Genomic DNA, 22856 nt, shown 5'->3' on the forward strand with positions numbered 1-22856 from the left:
TTTGGATGAAGGGCGGTATACAAATTTAAACACCGTATTTTCCGCTCTATAAGACGCATTTTTCCCCTTCTAAAAAGTAAGGGGAAATGTGTGTGCGTCTTATGGAGCAAATTCAGGCGAGAGGCTCTGCTCTTCTCCCTCCTTGGGGAGAAGCCCCTAAGAGCCGCACACACGCTCCGCGCGCTCTTTAAAGGGAGCGCAGCTCTTGGGGGAGCCTTCATCCCACTGCCTGGGAGAGGCTGCACGCAACTATCCCAGAAGCCAGAACAGCAAGAGACTATCCCAGAAGCCAGATCCCTCTTGCTGTTCTGGCTTCTGGGATTCAGAATATTTTTTTTCTTGTTTTCCTCCTCCCAAAATTAGGTGTGTCTTGTGGTCTGGTGCGTCTTATAGAGCAAAAAATACGGTAACAACAACGCTAATAAATGTCCATTGCCTCGAATGAGTCTACTCAAGAGTAGGGCAAATATTGGCTACAACCCTCTCTGTGTTCTAATTCACATATTGTTCCAGAAAATGCCTGTTTACTTGCACCTGGACCAAGGTGTGGCAGTGCCCATCAGCTGCCCTGTCCTTAGTCTCAGTGTTGTCCTCCTCCTGACTTCTACAAGCGACGATGGAGAAGGAACCAGAATGAGTTGGCTCTGCTTGCCATTGACTCAGGCTCCACATACTGTGGAGTACTCCACATACTCCTGCCTTCCACCCCACCAGCCCCAAAGGGCACCGGCCAACACTGATTGGCCTACCTAGAAGCCCAAGATCTACCAACCAGGTCCAAGCACCAGGTTCGTTCCTCACTATCTCCAGGAATGGATGGAAGAGACTCCTGGCTGAGTGTTGACGATACTGAACTCGATGGACCCATGATCCCATTCAGCAGAAGGCAGTTTCTTGTGTAACATATTACCTATGCAGCCTACATCCAGTTCACCCCTGACCTGGAACAACAGAAGCACACATTAGCTCCACTGTATATGGGACAGCCCTTCAAATAGTTGAAGATGGCTATCTCGTTGCCTCTTAATTGTCTTTTCTCTGGGCACCTTCAGCCCTTCCCTCTAGGACTTGGCCTCCAGGTTCCTCCTTGCTATTGCTCTTTTCTCTAGGGATTCCCTGATTGGCAAGGGGGGAGAGCCACAACCTTCATTCACCTGAGTCTCCTTTGCCTCCAGAGCAGCCAGCCACCTTTAACTATCTTCGTGCAATGAGTCTGGGCACCTAATTACAGCAGGAGGCTGCCAAGTTAGAGAGGAACAAGCCCAAAGGTTCCAGAGAAGTAGCAGTCATGGGCCCTGAAGTGTTTCATCACAGAACCTCTGGTGATTTCAAGGCGGCAGTGTGTTTGTTTGTGTGTAGGGTGGGGGTTGTGATGAACCCAGCTGCAGAATGCTCCTTCGGTGTCCAGGAGGCTTTAGATGTGGGAGGAAGGACGTCCTTAAAAGACTCCTCCACCCAGCTGGAAGATGCAGATACCAACAAATGAGGCAGCAGTGAAAAGTGAGCGTGGACACCTGTGCACAACTCCCCGTCCCAGGTAAGACTCCATGGAAGAAACAGGGAATTTGAGAGTTTGCAAAGTGCTGTGTATATATGCGCAGGTAACTCAAATGTGTGCATGGAGCAACATCTAAACCAGGCATGGGCAAATTCCGGCCCTCCAGATGTTTGGGACTACAATTCCCATCATCCCTAGCTAACAGGGCCAGTGGTCAGATGATGGGAATTGTAGTCTCAAACATCTGGAGGGCCAGAGTTTGCCTATGCCTGATCTAAACAATCTATTGCACACAGCGCTTTGATCTATGCCACGCATTCCTCTTACCCTTTTGGCATTCTGCTAAACACAGAGTGGTATACATAAGGAGGAATGCTAGCGTACATAAGAAGAATTTATTACTCTTTGTCATGTTTGCCAGTCGGTGATGCTATAATTTGCCCTTTGATGGGAGTTTTATATTATATCATATATATTTTAATCAGTATTATTATTATATTATATTATATTATATTATATTATATTATATTAATGTTGTAATTTTGTGTTTTGAACCATGCTGAGATCTACAGATGACAGGCAGTATAAAAATTTAAAAAGTTTTTTTTAAAAAAAAAATCTTTACTAATATTTAAAAGATTGATAGCCTACTCTTCATTGGTACCAATACCAGGGCAGGGATACAAAATGAAACATATTATTATTATTATTAACCCATCAGCAAAACAAAAAACAAAACAAAAAAAGCAATCCTAAAAGCATCATCAAAGGCAACGAAAGAGAACAGAACAAAGAGGGCTAAAAGTCACTTGTGAAGATCAAATTAAATCGTTATAATAAACACCTTAGAAGCCTGAGTGATCAGGTGCTCAGTCCTGAAATCATAGTACTGCAGAGTTGCAAGGTAACTGAATCAACAAAAAATGTATGATGAAGAGCCAGTGTAGTGTAGGGTTAGAGCAATGGACCTAGGAGAGCCAGGGTCTAGTCTCCACTCAGCCATGTAGTTCACCGGGTGCCCATGGACCAGTCACTGCCTCTCAGCCCAGCCTACCTCACAGGGTGGTAGTGAGGATAAAAAGGGGAGCATCTTGGAGGAAAGGGGGGGGTGTTAAAACAATAATAAAAAAAACTATGCAAATTAAAATTAGTTCTCAAGCTTAACATGAGTCAACAGTGTGATGCAGCAGCAAAAGAAGTTAATGCTATACTAGGCTGCATCAACAGAAGTCTAGTGTCCAGATCAAGGGAAGCCATAGTCTTGCTCTATTCTGCCTTGGTCAAACCACACCTAGAATGCTGTGTCCAATTCTGGGCTCCACAATTTAAGAAGGATGTTGACCAGCTGGAACATGTGCAGAGGAGGGCAACCAAGATGATCAAGGGTCTGGGAACCAAGCCTTATGAGGAATGGTTGAAGGAGCTGGGTATGTTTAGCCTGGAAAGAGGAGACTGAGAGGAGATATGATAGCCAACTTCAAATATCTTAAGGGCTGTCACATGGAGGAGGGAGCATGCTTGATATCTTCTGCTCTGGAGAGTAGGACTTCAACCAATGACTTCAAGTTACAAAAAGCAGATTCTGATTAAACATTTGGGGGGAGGGGGAATCTATTCAGCTAAGCAAATGGGCAGGACCTTTGCCTTATAAAGTCAACTATTTCCTTATGGATAAACCTTCAGTAGAGTCCAACCTGCATACATATTGTTACATGCCACTCCCAATCTCCACAGCAAGGAGTTCCAGGCGCTGCCTGGACTGAGCTGGCAGTAAATCAGACTGTGAAAGCTGCAGTTAACTCTTTATTAGCAATAACACGATCTGCACAAGCTTGGTGGTGTAATGAGCACAGACTCGACCAATGGATCAGTTGCAGAGATGGAAAGTCCCTGCTTCCTCATAGCCGTTTAAGGCCCCTCCTCTCCAGGGCTTTCTCCAAGCAATCGGAGACTGTGCCTGTGTGGAGAGTGTCACTGCTCCACCCGTTTTAGCCCTCTTCTGGTTCTGGGAGGCAATGGGGAGGGGAGTTTGTTGCAGCAAAAAGGGGAGACACCCATGCCTTTTCACCAACCCGACTCACCTTTGCCTCTTGGCCTCCCTCCTCTCCTGCTTCTGCTTCTGTTTCTGGTTTTCTCTCTGGCACAGACTCTCCCAGCTCACTAAGCCCCGTTACCTCTTCAGCTTCCGACACCTCCTCCTCCCAGTCTGCTCCCTCTTCTCCCTCATCATTGTCCCACCACCATTCCCCGGGTTCTGATCCTTCTTTCCTTGGTGTTTCCCCATCTGGTTCCTCTCACCATTCCTCTGCATCCAACCGGTCCATGACAGGCACTTACCTAAGGCCTTTGTTTTCTTTTTTTGATATGAAGCACAGCAGAGACTGTGGTGTCTTTATGATCTATGGTTTATTTACACATATATACAACCTGAGCCTACGTAGGAATGGTCCACAACCAGGTTGTGGCTTCTTCCATAGCTACCATTGTTCTCAAACGTTGCTCTTCATCTCTCTCGCTCTCTCTCCAGCACGCTGCTTCCCAGCTTTGTTGCTTAACTCCTCCCTGCAAGGCCAAAACTCATGGATTTATCTCTGGAGTCAAAAGGGCCCCACCTCTTTGCTCTCTGTGGCGAGTTCCTTTGATGGATTGTTGTGCATCAAACGGCTCATTACCCCACAGGCCTCCATGGAACTTAGTCAAGAGTAAATTAGCACCCGCTTGCCTTATTCAGCCTGTAACACGTGCTAATTTCAGGGGGTTTAGACACGTCTAATATGCAGGTCAAATATACACATGGGTCTAGCTATCACCTCACACCGGGTGTGAGGAGAGACTAGCTTTCAACACCTCAAATCTTAATTAAATTCTAGCACCTATAAACCTATTTTTATTCATTCATTTATTGAATTTATATATCGCCCTATACCCGCAAATTTCAGGGTGGTTCACAGAATAAATTCAGAATATAAAACCACAAAATACTTAATCAAAATAAAAACAAGAACCCAATAACTCCCCTCTCAAAAAAACCCCACATTTTTAAAGGGCATAGGATGTCAATCAAATCAACCAAAGGCCTGGCTAAAACGGAACATTTTAAAAAAACAACAACAAACAGCGGTCAGGAATGGTGGGAGTTGTAGTTCAAGGACATCTGGGTTTCCCCCCCCCTCATCTGCTGCACCCCACACAGTCCACACTGGGGTTTGTAGTCCCCAGGATAAGCAGCCAGAATAATCATGGGAATAATTGTTTCTAATCTGCCGGAGGTTCAAATAGGTTTTACTTCTGCCTGGGAGGTGATGACGAGAGAAATAATTTCCCTTGGCTCAGGAGCTGCCCAGAACAGTTTCACTCAGAGCACTACTGCATCTTTCAAGATCTGTTTCAAGATCTTGTGGTGAGCTCTCCAGAGCTTTGGAGCCAGGTGCATCAACAACACACTCATAACACACAATTGGGTTGCAATTCACCAACACCTCCAGATGCCCTTGACTTAGTCCTAATCAGGCTTTTGGGGTGAATCACAAGGAGGACAAGCTGAAGCCGGGCAGAAGAGGGTTGATGAGAATAGAGCACAGGTAGGCAGCAATGAAAGAAGACATGGTTTTTCCATTCCCACTCTGTGTCTGTTACATGCAGCCCTGTTCCTGTTCTGCTGCAGTTCATCTTCCACCAACACGTACATGATTATCCCACTGCCCATTGTGGTGAAACTCTGTAACTTACAGAATTTATGTAATAATGAAAACTGTGTTGCTGTAACGTTACTCCATACCATTTCTTCAAATACAAGGGGAAAGCAATGCAAATGGTGGGCGGGTGGAGGAGATGCAATAGATGACATACTTTTTACCAGACTGAAAACAGCAATACCTATCATATTCACTGGATCGCTTTCTATTTCTCACATGGGACAAATAAGCAAACACATGCACTTTCTGTTTGTATTGGAATACACCAACATTCCTAAAGGTTGTTGTTGTTTAGTTGTTTAGTCGTGTCCGACTCTTCGTGACCCCATGGACCAGAGCACGCCAGGCACTCCTGTCTTCCAGTGCCTCCCGCAGTTTGGTCAAACTCATGCTGGTAGCTTCGAGAACACTGTCCAACCATCTCCTCCTCTGTCGTCCCCTTCTCCTTGTGCCCTCCATCTTTCCCAACATCAGGGTCTTTTCCAGAGAGTCTTCTCTTCTCATGAGGTGGCCAAAGTATTGGAGCCTCAGCTTCACGATCTGTCCTTCCAGTGAGCACTCAGGGCTGATTTCCTTAAGAATGGATAGGTTTGATCATCTTGCAGTCCATGGGACTCTCAAGAGTCTCCTCCAGCACCATAATTCAAAAGCATCAATTCTTTGGCGATCAGCCTTCTTTATGGTCCAGCTCTCACTTCCATACATCACTACTGGGAAAACCAGAGCTTTAACTATACAGACCTTTGTTGGCAAGGTGATGTCTCTGCTTTTTGTCATTGCTTTTCTCCCAAGAAGCAGGCGTCTTTTAATTTTGTGACTGCTGTCACCATCTGCAGTGATCATGGAGCCCAAGAAGGTAAAATCTCTCACTTTCTCCATTTCTTCCCCTTCTATTTGTCAGGAGGTGATGGGACCTGTGGCCCTCATTGACCTTCCCTGAGTGTTTTCCATGCATGGAATGTGTATTTGTACTCAATAATACCTCTGTCTTGCCTCGATGGAGTGTGTGGCAAGTGTAGAAATTTTTGGTTTTTGTATAGCTGGAATGTAGCCTACTGCACAATGAATTACACACCTGTTGCTCTGCCTACTATTTGCCTCTGAACCTGCCCACCAATGGTATCTGACCCCTCCAAGAGGCTGCCCATGAGGGAATGTAGCTGTCATAGAAAATCCTATCTCTTGAGGCACCATACAATAAGCCACACTTTTTGATGGGACAACTCATCAGGCCTTCATTGCAGAATGTACGGCTTGGGTTGGCAGATGTGGGGAGAGACACTTCTTCAAGTATTTGGGTATTAACACCTTGAACTGGGCTCAGTAGCAAATAGGCAGCCAATTCAGCTCTCTCAGGACAAGTGTTATACAGTCCCTCCTTGCCTCATCACATTCTGCCCTAGCTGGAGCTTCTGGACAGTCTTCAAGGGTAAGCCCCACTTAAGAGTACATGGTAGTCTATCTAAGCAGAGCATGGATCACACAGCTAGGCTACCCAGCTCCATTTGTATTAACTTTAGGTATCTTTTCTTCCAATTGCCTTGTTGATGAAACACACCGAGACGAAGGCCTCCCAGGCTTGTGTGTTGAGCATGCTGCTTTATGGAAGTGAGAGGTGTGCAACTTACAACCATCAGAAGCAAGGTCTCAACAGCTTCCACATACTCTGTGTCAGGAGGATCTGGGGCATCACATGGCAGGACAGCATCTCAAACAAAGATGTGTCTCCCCTAGCCCACATTCCCAGAATGTTCGCACTCCTGTCTCAGCAAAGTCTACACTGGCTTGGTCATGTCCACAGAATGGAAGATGTCAGGATCCTCAAGGACATGCTCTACAGGGAGCTGGCTTCAGGCACCAGGCTTGTTGGTGGAACACCTCCCAAGACAGACGGATGCCAACAACATGAGAGATTTGTCCCCATCACCTTCCCTGCTGAGTTCCACAAGGGGCAGCCCTGATACTATGGCGGAGGAAGCTGGCAGCCAGTGTTCTCCTCTGGACTGGTTATAAGATCTTAGTCAAGCAGGTGGGGGCTGGTTGAGGTTGATGGGACAGTGTCACATTTGATCAAATGAAGCAGCCTCTATATAAGAAATCAGCTTCTGGTATTATAGTGGTCCACTTCTAACACTAATGTTATACTGGTTGCTTTCTTTATGGATGCATTAACCACACCGCATGTCCATCACATGTGAAGATTATTTCCTCTTCTCTTCTGACATTCCTAAAAATTAACCTCAAATGTATCTTTGGAATAATATAGCATCTGGTCATAACCTGAAAACAATTTTCTTTCCAATGAATGCACAATGAATTTTTTTTACCCTACTTCAAAATATATCCCCAAATGTCTAAAGAAACAGGTCTCTCAACTAATCCTAAGATTTATTTATCTGCTCTTCTGGGAAATGAAATTCTAGCAGAACTGCAGGCATTAGGATTCACGTCCTATTAACCAACTTTATTCTTTTCTTTGATTGTCTGATTGGTTTATTATGTGCAGACCGCAAAGAACAACCTTAACTAGCAGACATGGATCTCACTGTGATCAAGACGATTTTTCACATCCCTATGACTATCCTATCAACCCTTTTCGTGCGGTACCATGCGTTGCCTTCACTAATATTCAGGACCATGATGTGGTGAGTGCATAGCTCAGGTTATATACAGCAGTGGTGGGGAATCTGTGGCCCTCCAGATGTTGTTGGACCCCAGCTCCCATCAGCCTCAGCAGGAATGTTCAAGTGTGATGAGTGTTGGGAGTCCACCAACATCTGATACATGAACTGACTTCCATCCGTGGTCAACTATGCAGTGTCCTAACCAGGAAGCAGTATCTGTTTGGTGCAAGTTCAGAAGCCAGGAAGCCAGGAGGCTAACAGCTGCAATATGACAGCGAGGGAGAATCTGTGATCCTCCGCTGTTCTCAGACTCCAGCTCCCATCAGTTCCAGCCATCATGAGCAATGGTCAGGGATGATGGGAATTATAGTCCAACAACATCCAGAGGGTCACCTGCTTACAACACCCTGTACCAGGTCTGACTCTAGTATCTAGAGCAGGTGTGGGTAAGTTTTGGCTTTCCAGCTGTTGTTAAACTACAACTCCCATCAACCCAAACAAGCATCAGAGGCAGGAAGAGAGTCCCTAAATCTGATCTTGATGGAGGGCTGGCTTAGTTGCCAAACAAATCGGCTCCCAAATGCTGCAAACCTGGGAGTAAGTGTTCTGGTTTGCGAACGTTTTTCGGAAGCCGAACATCAAATGTTACTTCTGCTTGAGTACAAGAAGCACCTGCAGCCAATAGGAAGCCATGCCTTGGTTTTTGAATGGTTTCAGGAGTCGAACAGACTTCTGGAATGGATTAAGTTCGAGAACCAAGGAACCACTGTACATTAATCTATGAGAGGAGAAGATAAAAAAGGAACAAAAACAAGGAAGTAAGAGCTTGCCAAACAACACTAGCAAAGAAGAGCCATAAACAAACAGGATGGCAATAAATGGCCCCTTTAAGGAGTCTAAGGCTATACTTTTAAAGCACATTCGAAGCACAGTCTTTCCTTCAAAGAATTCTGGGTACTGTAGTTTCTTAAAGGTTGCTGGCAATGGCAACTCTGTGGCAGGGAAACTACAGCACCCAGAATTCTTTGAGCAGAGGTATGTTTTGAGTTTGCTTTAAAGGAACAGTGTGCTCACAACATAAATCCAATGTATTTTTTTTGAACGGGAAATATTGACACACAGAGAAGTCAGGCTAGGAATTGTGTCTTTCCGTAGGCTATCAAACCATCAGTAACCTCAGGATTGCAACTCTCTGCTGTGGGAGGGTAACTGGCAGGTGTTCCTCAGGATCGTACAGGTTGTTTTCTCTGGTAGTTATGATGGCTCAATGCACTAAAACTTCAAAGGACCGCTCCCAATGGCTTCAGAAAGGAACACAGAAAGCTGCCTGCTGACTTGGATCATTTGGTCCATTTAGCTGGTAGACCAGCAGCCCTGACGGGAGATGGTAGAGTTTGAGTACAGCATGCATCCCCCCCCCCAATAATAATCCTGGAAAACTTTTGTTTGTTAAGGGTGCCAAGGACTGTTGGGAGATTTCTGTTCAGCTCACAGCTAGAATTCCCTAGGAAGAGGGACTCTGTTTGAGTCATAGTAGCCTCTTGACAACTCTCAGCACCCATAATAGATTACAGCTCCCAGGATTCTTTGGGGAAAGCCATAGCTGCTTGAAGGGACGCAGGTGGCGCTGTGGGTTAAACCACAGAGCCTAGGACTTGCCACTCAGAAGGTTGGCGGTTTGAATCCCTGCGGCGGGGTGAGCTCCCGTTGCTTAGTCCCTGCTCCTGCCAACCTAGCAGTTTGAAATCACGTCAAAGTGTAAATAGATAAATAGGTACCACTCTGATGGGAAGGTAAACGGCATTTCCATGAGCTGCTCTGGTTCGCCAGAAGCGGCTTGGTCATGCTGGCCACATGACCCGGAAGCTGTACACCGGCTCCCTCGGCCAATAAAGCGAGATGAGCGCCGCAACCCGAGAGTCGGCCACGACTGGACCTAATGGTCAGGGGTCTCTTTACCTTTACCTTTATAGCTGCTTGAAAGTGTTATCATCCTGCTTTAAATGTATAGTGCAAATGGGACCTTGGACACGCAGCTGTTATGTAATAATATCTGATTATTTATATCATAAACCAAATAGATATTAATATACAGTGGAACCTCTAGTAACGAACTTAATTAATTCCGGAGGTCCGTTCTTAACCTGAAACTGTTCTTAACCTGAGGTATCGCTTTAGCTAAAGGGGTCTCCTGCTGCCACCGTGCCGCTGGCATGTGATTTCTGTTCTCATCCTGAGGTACTATTTCTGGGTTAGCAGAGTCTGTAACCTGAGGTGTTTGTAACCCAACGTACCATTGTAATCAATTCTGATGGCTGAAGATCCTTCAGAGCCCTTGAAACAGAGAGGGTTGGCCACAATATGGGTTGGACAGCAGGCCAAAGCAAAGCTGGTGAGCAGCAGAATCTCTGCCACCCTGATGTCAACTGGAAGTGCAAAATCACTCTTGCCTCATCTTGCTTCTCTCTATACTTTTAGGTTCAAACGTCATAGAGCGGGTGTGAAAGTGGAGCACGTGGATTGTGATGGCTACCGATTCAGTTACTTCACGCGGGGGCAGCCTGGACCTCGGCCATCCATGCTGATGCTACATGGGTTCTCTCTCGACAAAAACATATGGTTAAATACAATCCAAGTAGGTTCCCATTTTGTTATTTGGACAATGCCCGATATTTGCCCAGGGAGCTGCTTCAGACTGGACAACTGGCACTTTTGCACGTGCCACAAAAATGCTCATTCTGCACTTGTAAGGAATCAATCATTTAGCGTGGCAACAATAACACTCTGGAACTCTCTGTCCCTTGACTATATTTATTTATTAAATTTGTATCTCACCTTTCCTTCCTTCCTTCCTTCCCTTGCTATATTGTTTTGCATGCAAATCATATTTTGTTTAGGCAAGTCTACTCAGATATGTAAAGCTGACATGTATTTTAATACGTAATTTTACTTGACCATATATAGTTTAAACTGTTGCTTATTTTGATTATGGTGCTTTTTAAGGTTAGCTTGTTTTTAACTCTGGCTTTGATTGGCAACAACTTTTATATATATATTATGAAAACCACTTAGAGGCTTTTTCACGATTAAGCAGTATACAAATTCTGTTAAATAAAGGAACAAAGCAGCTCCATCCACACCCTACATGCAAAGAACTCCCATACCATGTTAACAGTCATGGCTTCCCCCCAAAGAATCCTGGGAAATGTAGTTAAGGCTCCCCTAACAGACTTAACAAATTACAGCTCCCAGGATTCTCTGGGGGAAGCCATGACAGTTTAAAGTGATATTATACTTTCAATGTATTGTGCAGCTGAGGCCTTTGTTAAACCTCTCTACAAGTAGATAAATAGGTACCGCTCCGACGGGAAGGTAAATGGCGGTTCTGTGCACTGCTCTGGTTTCGCCAGAAGCAGCTTAGTCATGCTGGCCCCATGACCCAGAAAAACTGTCTGTGGACAAACGCCGGCTCCCTTAGCCTGTAAAGCGAGATGAGCGTCGCAACCCCAGAGTCGTTCATGACTGGACTTTACAGTCAGGGGTCCTTTACCTTCTTTTTTTTTTTTTTTACTGCCTTTCTGCCCAGGCACCCAAGGTTGTTTAAAATCTTAAAATACCAAAACAAACAAAAGAAATAAAATAAAATATAGAGCAACAGAGACCTCTCAGGCTGACTGATGATGTCTCCAGAAGCTGATGGCATAAGCTCCGAGGCCTGGGCCTCCCTCACTTCTGCCTTCCCTCAGGTCACACAGGTCTTTCTTAAAACAAATAAAATCCTTCCAGTAGCACCTTTTTTTGTTTTGACTATGGCAGACCAACACGGCTACCTATCTGTAGCAGGTCTTTCTTAAGCAACCCCAGGCAAGGTGGGGAAAGCGGCTATCCTAACAGCTCTCTTGGGCTGTTGATGGTTCCAGCAAGAGCTGATGGTTCATATGCTCTCAATCTGTACACATGAGACCAGCCTGCTAAAAAAATATGCCACCTTAACCACACCACCTTTCAGCAATGAAGAGGTCCACTTATGCAGCTGGTAGAGCATGAAACACTTACACACTGGGCAAAAGATTCCTGCGGAGTGTTGGACTAGATAGCCCTTGTGGGCCCTTCCAGCTACAATTTTATGATCCTCTATGATTCTATGAGGGACGCAGGTGGTGCTGTGGGTTAAACCACAGAGCCTAGGACTTGCCGATCAGAAGGTCGAAGGTTTGAATCCCCGCAATGGGGTGAGCTCCTGTTGCTCGGTCCCTGCTCCTGCCAACCTAGCAGTTCAAAAGCACATCACAGTGCAAGTAGATAAATAGGTACCTCTCCAGCGGGAAGGTAAACGGCGTTTCCGTGCGCTGCTCTGGTTCTCCAGAAGCAGCTTAGTCATGCTGGCCACATGACCCAGAAGCTGTACGCCGGCTCCCTCGGCCAATAAAGCGAGATGAGCGCCGCAACCTCAGAGTCGGTCACGACTGGACCTAATAGTCAGGGGTCCCTTTACCTTTATGATTCTATGCTTGTTTTGATTCCTTGGTTTTGTATGAAGAACGCCGTCTTTCCACAGCTCTTTCCTCGTAACCTCCACTTGATCTGCCTTGACATGCCCGGTCATGGAGAAACCACTCGCCTGCTGGGGGAAAGCTACACAGCTGCAGCTCAGACTAAACGGATACACCAGGTAAGGCCTCCGTTTACCCAACAGAGACCCATTCTATCTTGAAAGCTGGCAGGTGAGTGGTTCCCAGAGAAGACCTTTACTGATTGGTGGAACATGGGAATCGTCATCATGGCTGACTGTGTGATCACTTCAACTGGGGCCAATGGGCTGCTTAGAAGAAACCAAGTTGGGAGTTGAACCCTGGTTTGCAGGTTGTGGCCCAACACTCTAGGAGAGGCCTGGCTAAAACAGATCACCGTATTCTCTGAGAAACACCCTGCCTGACTTAGTTGCTACAACAGGGTCACAAAACTGCCTAAATATATGTAACACGATTTCTCTTTACCTGCACTGCATAAAAATAAGTAACAATTTAATAATAATATTTTTATTATTTCAGTTTGTTGAGGCCATTGGCCTGAGCAAAAAGCCTTTTCACCTGGTTGGCATGTCTATGGGAGGAATGGTTGCCGGTGTTTACGCTGCTCAGTACCCATCTGAGATTTTCTCCTTGTCCCTCCTTTGCCCGGCAGGTGAGTACCAAAATTCTTCAGATCTCCTTCTCCAGTTGCCCTTCCAAAATGACACGGGTGATTATTCCTAGAAACTCGGAACTAAGTCATAGCATCGCAGAGTTGGAGGTGCTCCCAGGGGTCATCTAGTCCAACCTCCTGCAATGCAGGAATCTTTTGGCCAATGTGGAGCTGGAGCCCATGGTAATGGCGACCTTCTTATGGAACATTTTCCCCAGCTGGTGCCTTTGAAGTTGCTTTTACTAGTTGATCCTTTAAATTCTGCTGCCATTTTGTCTGTTGAAACTGGGGTTGTGCCATGAATTGCTTTGGTTTGTCTGGACATTCTGCATTGTCTCCCAACTCCTAGGTCTAAAGTATCCAACAGAAAACGAATTCTTCATGCGCTTAAAAGAGCTGATTCAAGCCAAGAACCCTGAGGATACTACTCTTATTCCAGTGACTGACAAGCAGAGCAAACACTTGTTCAAACTCTGCTTGCATCGCCCCAGCATTGTAAACACACAGGTGAGAGAAGCTGTTCTCCAAAGAATGCCCAATCCTCTGCAGTGATGCCTCCTAGCTATGCCAACATCCTATCCCCACTCCTCAAAGCTACTTAAGCAGGAAAGGCACAGGCTGAAATCTGAAAACTATGGAATTAGCTTCCGCAATATAGGTAGATATGGCTCCCAACTAAAAAGGATTGGATGAATTTCTGGAAGAGGATATCCACAGCTACCAGCCACAATGGCCTTTGGATGCCAGTTGCTGGAGACCACAGAAGGGGAGAGCGCTGTTGCACTGAGGTCCTGCTTGTAGGCTTCTCAAAAGATATCTGGGTGGCCACTGTGAGTAGAGGATGCTGGTCCGGATGGGTCTTTGGCAAGAGAGTGCAAGTTCCCTGTAGGTAATACAGGATGCCTTTCACCTGCAACTGGTAAATATGATAGGAGCAGGGCCCCCAAAGCCAGCAAGGCTGCCTCATCCCTATTTTGAAGTGAGGTAATGCATGTTAGCATCTAAAGACCACCAATCCATTAGACCGTGATAACCAGAGCCCAAAATTACATAACTACACCATTGATTAATGAATGTAGCAGCTAGACTGGTGACTGGGAGCGGCTGCCTAGACCACATAACACCTACATTGGCTCCCAGTACGTTTCCGAGCACAATTCAAAGTGTTGGTGCTGACCCCTAAGCCCTAAACAGCCTCAGCCCAGTATACCTGAAGGAGCATCTCCACCCCCATTGTTCAGCCTGGACACTGAGGTCCAGCGCCCAGGGGCTTCTGGCGGTTCCCTCACTGTGAGAAGTGAGGTTACAGGAAACCAGGCAGAGGGCCTTATTGATAGTGGTGCCCTCCCTGTGGAACACCCTCCCATCAGATGTCAAAGAAATAAACAACTATCTGATGTTTAGAAGACATCTGAAAGCAGCCCTGTTTAGGGAAGTTTTTAATGAGTGATACTTTAATGTATTTTTAATCTTTTGTTGGAAGCCACCCAGAGTGGCTGGGGAAACCCAGCCAGATGGGTGGGGTATAAATAAATAATTGTTATCATCATCATTATGGTCTGGCAGCAGCAAGCCAAGAATGAATGTGTAAATACCAGAATGAGCAACTACCACCACAGCTTCTCTACTCTAACAGCCATTTTGCCAATTCGCAGCTGATAATTCCTATAAACTCATAAAAGTGGAACAGTTCTGAGGTGAATTCACTTCCGTTAGCCTCATTTTCATAGCAATGCTTTATTAATTTCTTCGCACGCTGAAAAAAAAAAAAGGCAACAGATTGCGCTTCACATATTGATATGCCTTATAATTCTTTTTAAATGTTGATATACCAAGTTTCCATCCGGTCTATGAAATACATAGCCAGAGAATCCAATGTATCACCACCACCAGCTGCCTTAAGAAAGGAACATATCGTTCCCTGACTTGAACCTCACAGCCTTCCGATGTTGTCATCTTTGACTCAGACCTTCTTGTTTTCCATGCTTAGCTGCTGAAGGCTTATCTCGATGATCGGAGACCACATAAGATGTTTTTCATAACATGTAAGTAGAGAAACCAGTTGTGGAGTCATTCTATGTTGCTTCACACTTTACATGGAGTTAAGCCAGCTGAGAATCAGGAGCGCACTCGGCAGCGGACAAGAATACCTGCATAAGTCTGTTGCATTCACACATTCCAGTTTTCTGAACAAGCAGAAAGTGGCTTGCTAAATATCCTTGAGAGGTGCTCATGCATCAGAGAAAGGGGAAGTTATGGATTCAAGCTATCACTGGAGCATAGAAAGATGTTGTATTGCGTCAGACCATTGGGTCCACCTAGTTATACTGACTGGGAGTGGCTCTCCAAGGTTTCAGACTTGGGACTCTACCAGCACTACTAAGATATGGCCATCAATGGCTACTAGCTATGATATCTGTTATGAGACATATCTCAAGTTTTGCAGTGAGGGCCCAAGTAGATGCATGAGTGAGACGTCCCTGGTTGTGGTACAGAGGGGTTGCTATTATTCACCTTTTGCACTCCTTCGAAAGGGTGGGATAGAAGTTGAACAAATAATATTTGTTTTTACTGTATTGGCCCAAATATACGCCACACTCGCCCCCCAAAAAAATTTGACTGCGAAAAGTGGCATATATTTGCGACCTTACAAAAATTGGCTTGGAGCGGGCTTGTCCCTGGATGTAGCCTGGTTTCAGCTGGGCCTGCTCCCAAGATGGCGGTGCAGCGAGGGAGTCCCCGAGAGGGAGCCAGAAGGCGGGGAGGAGGAGGAAGGAAGGGAGGAGCACAGACGAGAGAGCGAGAGAGCAAGAAGGTCTGCTAGGAGGAGGAACAGGAGATGCAGCCGGTGTGCTGGGACTGGTGCTAGCCCGAGGTGCTGCCTGGCTTTAACCCAAGGGGCATGTGAGTCCCGCCAGCGGCCGCCTCTCCCCGCCTGTCCTGTGGGGGGGGCCATGGTGGTGCTGACCCTCTGGAAGTGCTGCTGCCCCTGCCACCGGAGTGAAGGTGCTGCCTCTTTGGCCCCCCTTGGCCCCCGCTCCTCCTCAGATATTGTCATTTCCTTTCCCCCCTTTAATATTATTATTATTATTATTATTATTATTATTATTATTATTATTATTATTATTTTATTATTTTATTGTTAAAATAATTCAACATAAATACACATACAAACATACATTTCATACAACATACCTACATACCTACAACATACCTACACTCAATCCCACAGATAATTCCCATCACCATCCACCACCCCTCACCCTTTGTGTTAGACTTCCAATCTACTCAATTGCAATTTCTTTCTACTTCCATTACTTTCTTTCACACACCTTTAACCTAATTTCATATTTCTTTTTCTATTACACATTATTATCCATCTTATTTAGTATTCCAATATTTGAAACGAAACTTGTTTATTCTAATAGGAGTTTTGATTTTTCGATATAGTTTTGCAAGTATCTTTTAAACACCTTCCAGTCCCTGTCTGCCTTCTCTTTTGAGATCCTTCCAATTTCTCCCATTGTTTTGGATATATTGTAGTACTCCAATATATCCAATTGGAGTACCCCCCCCTTTAATTTTAAAGGTATGACTTATATTCGGGGTGCGGCTTATATTCAGGCCAATACAGTAAATGCAGCTGCATGTTTTCCCCCAAAAGGCAAAGTGAAGCTGGGGAGGGGGAGATTAATTAGGAAAACAGCTGGGAAGTCAGCTAAAGGTCCTTCCTCTGTGACACAGCCTCTGATCAAATTAACACAAGCAGGTAACGTTATTTTTAAAAGCTGCAGAAGATTGTGATTAGGGATCCCCTCGGCGTATCTAGTTCCCCCTCTGCGCATGACAGAAACAGTCCTAACTCTGCTTCCTTGTTGGTAAAGGTTTCTTAGACGTCTCCAGTTCTAAGTCCAGATACAGCCTTCACGACAATATGAGCAAGATTAAGGCACCTACACAGATCATTTGGGGACGGAGTGACAAGGTAAGTTGTGCGTGCGCATGCTTGTGTTCCTAGGGAGCGAGGCAAAAAAGTGAGCTGTTTCAGTGGCTTTTCATTTCCCGAGGTTGTTGCTGTTCTGAATGGTTCGTTTATTTAAATTTGGCACATTTATGTTCCCACCTTTCATAATGGAAATTATAGCAGCATGCATGGGCTTCCTAGACAGTCTCTCCTCCGGACACTGACCAGGCCCAGACCTGTATTTGCTTTAGCAAGGTGACTGCATCACATGCTCTCAGACCATGGCCTAGGTTAGCTCAAAACAAAGAACTTGGTTCATGGCTTTTATTAAGCTGGAAATCTAAGGCGGGAGAAACAAGTGTAGCAAATAATTCCTTTAAGGCTTCTACAAACCTAACTCACGCATACATCCTGACACCACAGCCACCAATCGTTAAAACAGATACAAATAGGCACATGCCAACCAACAAACTACCATGTCAGTCCAATCAATATTTGTTTATAATCTGAAATTTAAGGCACCACAATTCCAACACCTGCCCTGTCCTAAGAGAACAGGTAATATGTATGCCCTGGGGAACATAAATTCCCACTGAAGGGGTGACATACTAAATCACACTGGAGTTCAAATTTAGGAAAGTGAATACAAAATGGGATGAAGTTCTCAGAGTAAGGTGAATAATATTACAATAACTGTGCAATGAGCATTTTTTTAATGATTCTGTATTTTCTTTGTTGCATTGTGAATTTTACTATTATATGAAAGTCAATCTGAGATGCTTGTGCAAATAAGCTTAATCAGTTGGTCAGTAGAGCGACTCTACAAGCAGAATTGGGATTCAGCTTGTCACTAAGTACCACTTAGCAGTTGCAAAGTTACTGTGCAAGGCGAAACCTCTCTGAATGGAGCAGGACTTCCTCTCTCCCTCCGATGTCCACCGCCCCACAAATTTGATCTTGGTTATTCCCCCAACCCTTTTAGAGCAAATTAGGGGGCAGGGGTGCACAGGAGGATGAGAGGGAGGGGAGATTGGTTGGATTCAGTTGTGACTGACTACTGATGATGGTGATGATGGTAATAGTCAATATAGATTTATACCACAACTCACCAAAGGTTAGGGATGCTATCAATAGTCACAGGTGAGAGATTTCCTCCCAGTGCCATGCAGACACCGGGGGGGGGGGGGGGAATATATACTCATTCTTTGTTGTTCAGGTCTTCGATTCGTCCGGCGCAGAAGTTTTGGCAACAGCAATTCCCATCTCCCAAGTGCATATGCTGGATAAATGTGGACACTTCATAGCATTCGAGAGACCCAAGAAATCTGCAAAGCTCATCCTAGAATTCTACAATTCAGTTTGTGACAAAGCAGAGACGAAGAAGGTGGCATAAACCTCACTGAGTCCGGCAGCTGGAGTATTTAAAGGGACTTCCTACTCTGGAAAGAAAAAACACGGGGCATAACATTGTGGGTGTCTGTGCTGGCTTCCCCCATTTGTTACAAGACGGTTATTTATTTATTTCTAAAGTTGGTTCTGTCCCACCTTTCAGGCCTGGACTGACCTTAAGGATTCTGGAATGTTCAAGTTGACTTCTTTCCTTCGGCATATTGGAACCCGGAATTAAATTGCATGATTTGCAGCACAGTCCTATGCACCTCTATTTAGACGTTAGTCTCATTGCGTTCAATGGGGTTCACTCCCAGAGAAACGGTACAGCAGAGGTGGGGAACCTGGGGGTGTTTGTTGTTGTTGGACTCCAAATCCCACCAGCCCCAGTCATTGCCAATGGTCAGGGGTGGAGGAGCTGGGGCCCAGTATCATCTAGGGAGGGCCCACGTTCCCCATGCTAGTGCCACAGCCTTCAATTATAAAACCAAACTGCGAGCCTTTATGGAATCATATTGTGTAATTTTTACTTGATGCCTGTCACTTCCCCTCTGCCTTATTTCAAAAATAGGGTGCACTTCAGAAACGGACAGATCTGTCAAATGCACCTTGCTATCTCAACAGACAGCATATACATTTTAAAGACAAACTTTAGGCTGCTTCCAAGATGGTGGTGCCATAAAGACAGGCCCCTTTTTACACAGTCAATATTCCATCTGCCACCAAATCCTTATTCAGACACTTCTCACAATACGTTGCAAAAACAGAAACGCTGCCATTTTTCTCCATCCCTTCAATAAAGCTCTAGCCACACCTCCTCCCTTGTCCGATCTCAGTCTTTTCACCTCTTAACCAAACTGAGCATCCATTGAGAATTCATCTCTCCATACTGGGAAGTCTGTGATGCCCCTCTGCAAATTTTACAAAGTCCCGTGCCCTTCCACATCCAGCACAACTGCCTGGTCTTTCCTGTTAAAAGCAATCCAAGCTTCACAAACTGGGCTCACTCCTCTCTGCCTTATATTCACCATTATCTCTCTGCTTCCTATATTCGCTGGCATTTCCACCACCATCAAGTTGCTCAGAAACTGCAAAGGATCTGCTCGGTTTTGGTGCCATTTCTGGAATACTCCCCTTGGATCACCTGCATAGTTCTCTACTTCTTTTCCTTCAATTCCTTCCCCCAAAGTGCACGTTTTACATACAGCATATTGCTTAGCCTCTTAAGTCCACATCTCCAAGGGAAAAATGAAGCTCTGCAGAACAGACCTATGAATGCCAATCAAAAGAAAGTCCAGCTGTTTTCCAATGGTGCTTAGTCCAAAATTAGTCTTTAAAGGATTAAAACTTGCCCATTTAACCATGTTTGTTCATATCCCTAGGTGCCCTTGTCTTTTCATCATTCCTCCAGTGTTGACATTTATATTGTAAGCTCACTGGGGTAGGGACCTGGATTTTTTCCTTTCCTTATTCCTCTTTGTAAAGCATCATGTAGCACAGTTTCCAGTAATCCTGTGCCCCTCAGAAGTTTTGGACTACAACTTCTATCAACCTCAACCAGCCTATGCACTACTAGACAGTAGGAATTGTACATGAGGGTGTCACATGACTCAGAATTGCTTCTCTCACTAGAAAGTGATGAAGGTGATTGTTGATCCATGGGTAGCACCAGCAAAGAGAGACAGGCATTAGGACTTGAGGTTCTAATCGTCCAAATCATGTTTTCCTCCTGTTATTTGGGAAAGTTGGTTAATGGGCAAGAGATCTATGCCCTCCACACTCTTTAGACTTAGCAGAAAGAATAGTCTAGAAAGCAGGACATCATCAAAAGAAAATCCTCATTTAAAAAGTCGTGAAAGGGACAGTCTTCACCAGCTCTGAAGGACATAGCATGTGTTTCTGTCATGCCGTTTAGGAACATGCAAGCGGCAAGGTTATTCTTCCATGGTATACTTCCACAGGGCTTCAAGGAACTTGGCAAAGTAGAGCTTTCTTGTACAAACATAATGGTGATTATCCTGTCAATTATGGTTCAACTTTAATAAACCAAACTGAGCATGACTAGCTGACATTATTAAGGAATGCTTCCCCAGGAAAATGTGCACACAGTCCTTCAACTCGAGAGCTTACCTTTACTTCCCAAAGCTGAAGTTGACAACAGCATTAAAGCTATTCTCCAACTGTACTGAACACTCCAACATGAAACAATCCCCATGTTTAAAAATGAATAGGAAAAACAGAAACACGGAGGCATGACAGAGGCTTACAAACACTTTGCAGATAAGACACACTTTTCTCCCATCCTTATAAATTTTGAAGCTTTGGCTTGTAAAATGTTTGATTGGCATTAGGCTCAGGACAGCTGTGAACTTCACATAAAACAACTGATGGAACTCACAGCCACAAGCTACTAACAGGTAGCTTTTTTAAATTGTCATACAAATTCATGGAGTATTAAGTCCATCAATAGCTTATCAGTAACTGTAAGGTATGATAACTAAATCTATGGACCTATTAGGATAACCAAGGGATGGTTTATTACCCCTCATGTCATGTTTTAAAGCTGGGCACTGTTAGGGGGAAAACATACCTAGTACAAGAAGGGCGTCTTTTTCTGACTGAGGCATCAAAAACAGGCTCAAATAGAGACACTGGCTTTATAAGCCATTATAACCAGTACTGTGGGACGCAGGTGGCGCTGTAGGTTAAAGCCTCAGCGCCTAGGGCTTGCCGATTGAAAGGTCGGCGGTTCGAATCCCTGTGGTGGTGTGCGCTCCCGCTGCTCGGTCCCAGCGCCTGCCAACCTAGCAGTTCGAAAGCACCTCCGGGTGCAAGTAGATAAATAGGGACCACTTACCAGCGGGAAGGTAAACGGCGTTTCCGTGTGCGGCTCTGGCTCGCCAGAGCAGCGATGTCACGCTGGCCACGTGACCCGGAAGTGTCTCCGGACAGCGCTGGCCCCTGGCCTCTTGAGTGAGATGGGCGCACAACCCCAGAGTCTGGCAAGACTGGCCCGTACGGGCAGGGGTACCTTTACCTTTATAACCAGTACTGTACATCTGCTGCAATTTGATGAGTAAAGAGCTCCATTTCCGAAGGATCTGAGTTTTCATTTTAAAGAAGTTCCTAGAATTATATGAGTGGAAGCTAAAGATTTCCTGTTGGCAAGGTCATGCCTCAACTACAATTCTGCAAAATGAGAACATGCTAATTTGCTTAGTTTGCATAATTTATACAAGTCTCAGAAATGGGTTCATTTCTGGGGGAATTTGCTGTAGAACTACCCCCCCCCAAAAAAGTCAGTACACACAGAGACACGAATATAACATACTCTAGCAGCAAGTTCTACTCTATTGCAGCTTTCTACTGGCAAGCAACAGAACACTCAGCCCTGCTCAGACAGACTAAAATAGGCTACATTACTTTCAGTGCCCTTTCTCTTACATGTTCCTCGAAATCTATGAAACAAAGCTTGCTACTTTTTGCCACTATATAACTGAATCATTGGTGCTCCTAGGTCCTAAAATTTGCTTTGTATTGAAATGATGTTTTAAAGTGAACTGCAAACGCAACTCAAGTGGCAAACAAGAACTCGAACAAATTAAGATAAAACTTGCATTAATTTAATGAGAACCATACAGATCATCCTTCCCGGTGGCAAGGGGCTGTTTCCTTTTCATGCAGATCTATTCTCCGTAACAATAATCCTTAAAGCCTTCATAAGCTCAGCTTCAGATATCATAAACAGCTCAAAGAATAGCACTATAAAAACAGCAGTGCCAGCAGGCATTGGACCAAGAGTCAGGTTGGAAGTGGAGCACTCAAGACAGCCATGGGTTGTGGGGCTTCCAGTGACCCAGGTGAGTTGGTGCGGCTTGGCAGCAAGAGCTTAAAGGGTTTGTAACAGAGCAGCCAAGAAATGATGTATGGTACCACAACCATGGACATGGGTGGCGCTGTGGTCTAAACCACAGAGCCTAGGGCCAGTGGCATAGCGTGGGAGGTGCAGGGGGGGCCGCCCACACCGGGCGCAACATCTGGGGGTTAGGGTTCGCAAATCCATGGGTTAGGGGGTGCAAATTACTTTCCTTGCCCCGGGTGCTGACAACCCACGCTACGCCACTGCCTAGGGCTTGCCGATTAGAAGGGTGGAGGTTCGAATCCCCGCAACGGCGTGAGCTCCCGTTGCTCAGTCCCAGCTCCTGCCAACCTAGCAGTTCAAAAGCACGTCAAAGTGCAAGTAGATAAATAGGTACCGCTCTGGCAGGAAGGTAAATGGTGTTTCCGTGCGCTGCTCTGGTTCACCAGAAGCGACTTAGTCATGCTGGCCACATGACCTGGAAGCTGTACGCCGGCTCCCTTGGCCAGTAAAGCGAGATGAACGCTGCAACCCCCGAGTTGTCCACAACTGGACTTAATGGTACCTTACCACAACCTTGCTGAATAATTTTTGCTAAGGGCTACTGAGGAGAGTAGTGGTTTCTCAAGAAAGCAGGGGAGAG

The 22856-nt window shown here is 45.3% G+C and overlaps 1 protein-coding gene across 1 annotated transcript; it reads left to right on the forward strand.

Annotated features, from left to right (window-relative positions):
- Window positions 1–1125: 1125 nt before the first annotated feature.
- Window positions 1126–19171, forward strand: LOC310837869 (monoacylglycerol lipase ABHD6-like). Its single transcript, XM_083725067.1, has 9 exons — window positions 1126–1537; window positions 7700–7838; window positions 10296–10452; window positions 12376–12489; window positions 12869–13001; window positions 13351–13508; window positions 14992–15046; window positions 16886–16986; window positions 18182–19171. The coding sequence occupies exons 2-9, from the start codon at window positions 7729–7731 to the stop codon at window positions 18356–18358; spliced, it is 1005 nt and encodes a 334-aa protein (XP_083581193.1). The 5' UTR covers window positions 1126–1537; window positions 7700–7728; the 3' UTR covers window positions 18359–19171.
- Window positions 19172–22856: the final 3685 nt, after the last annotated feature.

This window comes from Podarcis gaigeae (genome assembly GCF_964106915.1).
Source record: "Podarcis gaigeae genome assembly, chromosome: 2".
Lineage (NCBI taxonomy): Eukaryota > Metazoa > Chordata > Lepidosauria > Squamata > Lacertidae > Podarcis > Podarcis gaigeae.

Coding starts and splice junctions, on each gene's coding strand:
- LOC310837869 (XM_083725067.1), top strand. CDS start 7,729: ATGGATCTCACTGTGATCAAGACGATTTTTCACATCCCTATGACTATC. Junction 15,047..16,885: donor TAAGATGTTTTTCATAACAT/GTAAGTAGAGAA, acceptor TTGTTGGTAAAG/GTTTCTTAGACGTCTCCAGT. Junction 16,987..18,181: donor TTTGGGGACGGAGTGACAAG/GTAAGTTGTGCG, acceptor TTTGTTGTTCAG/GTCTTCGATTCGTCCGGCGC.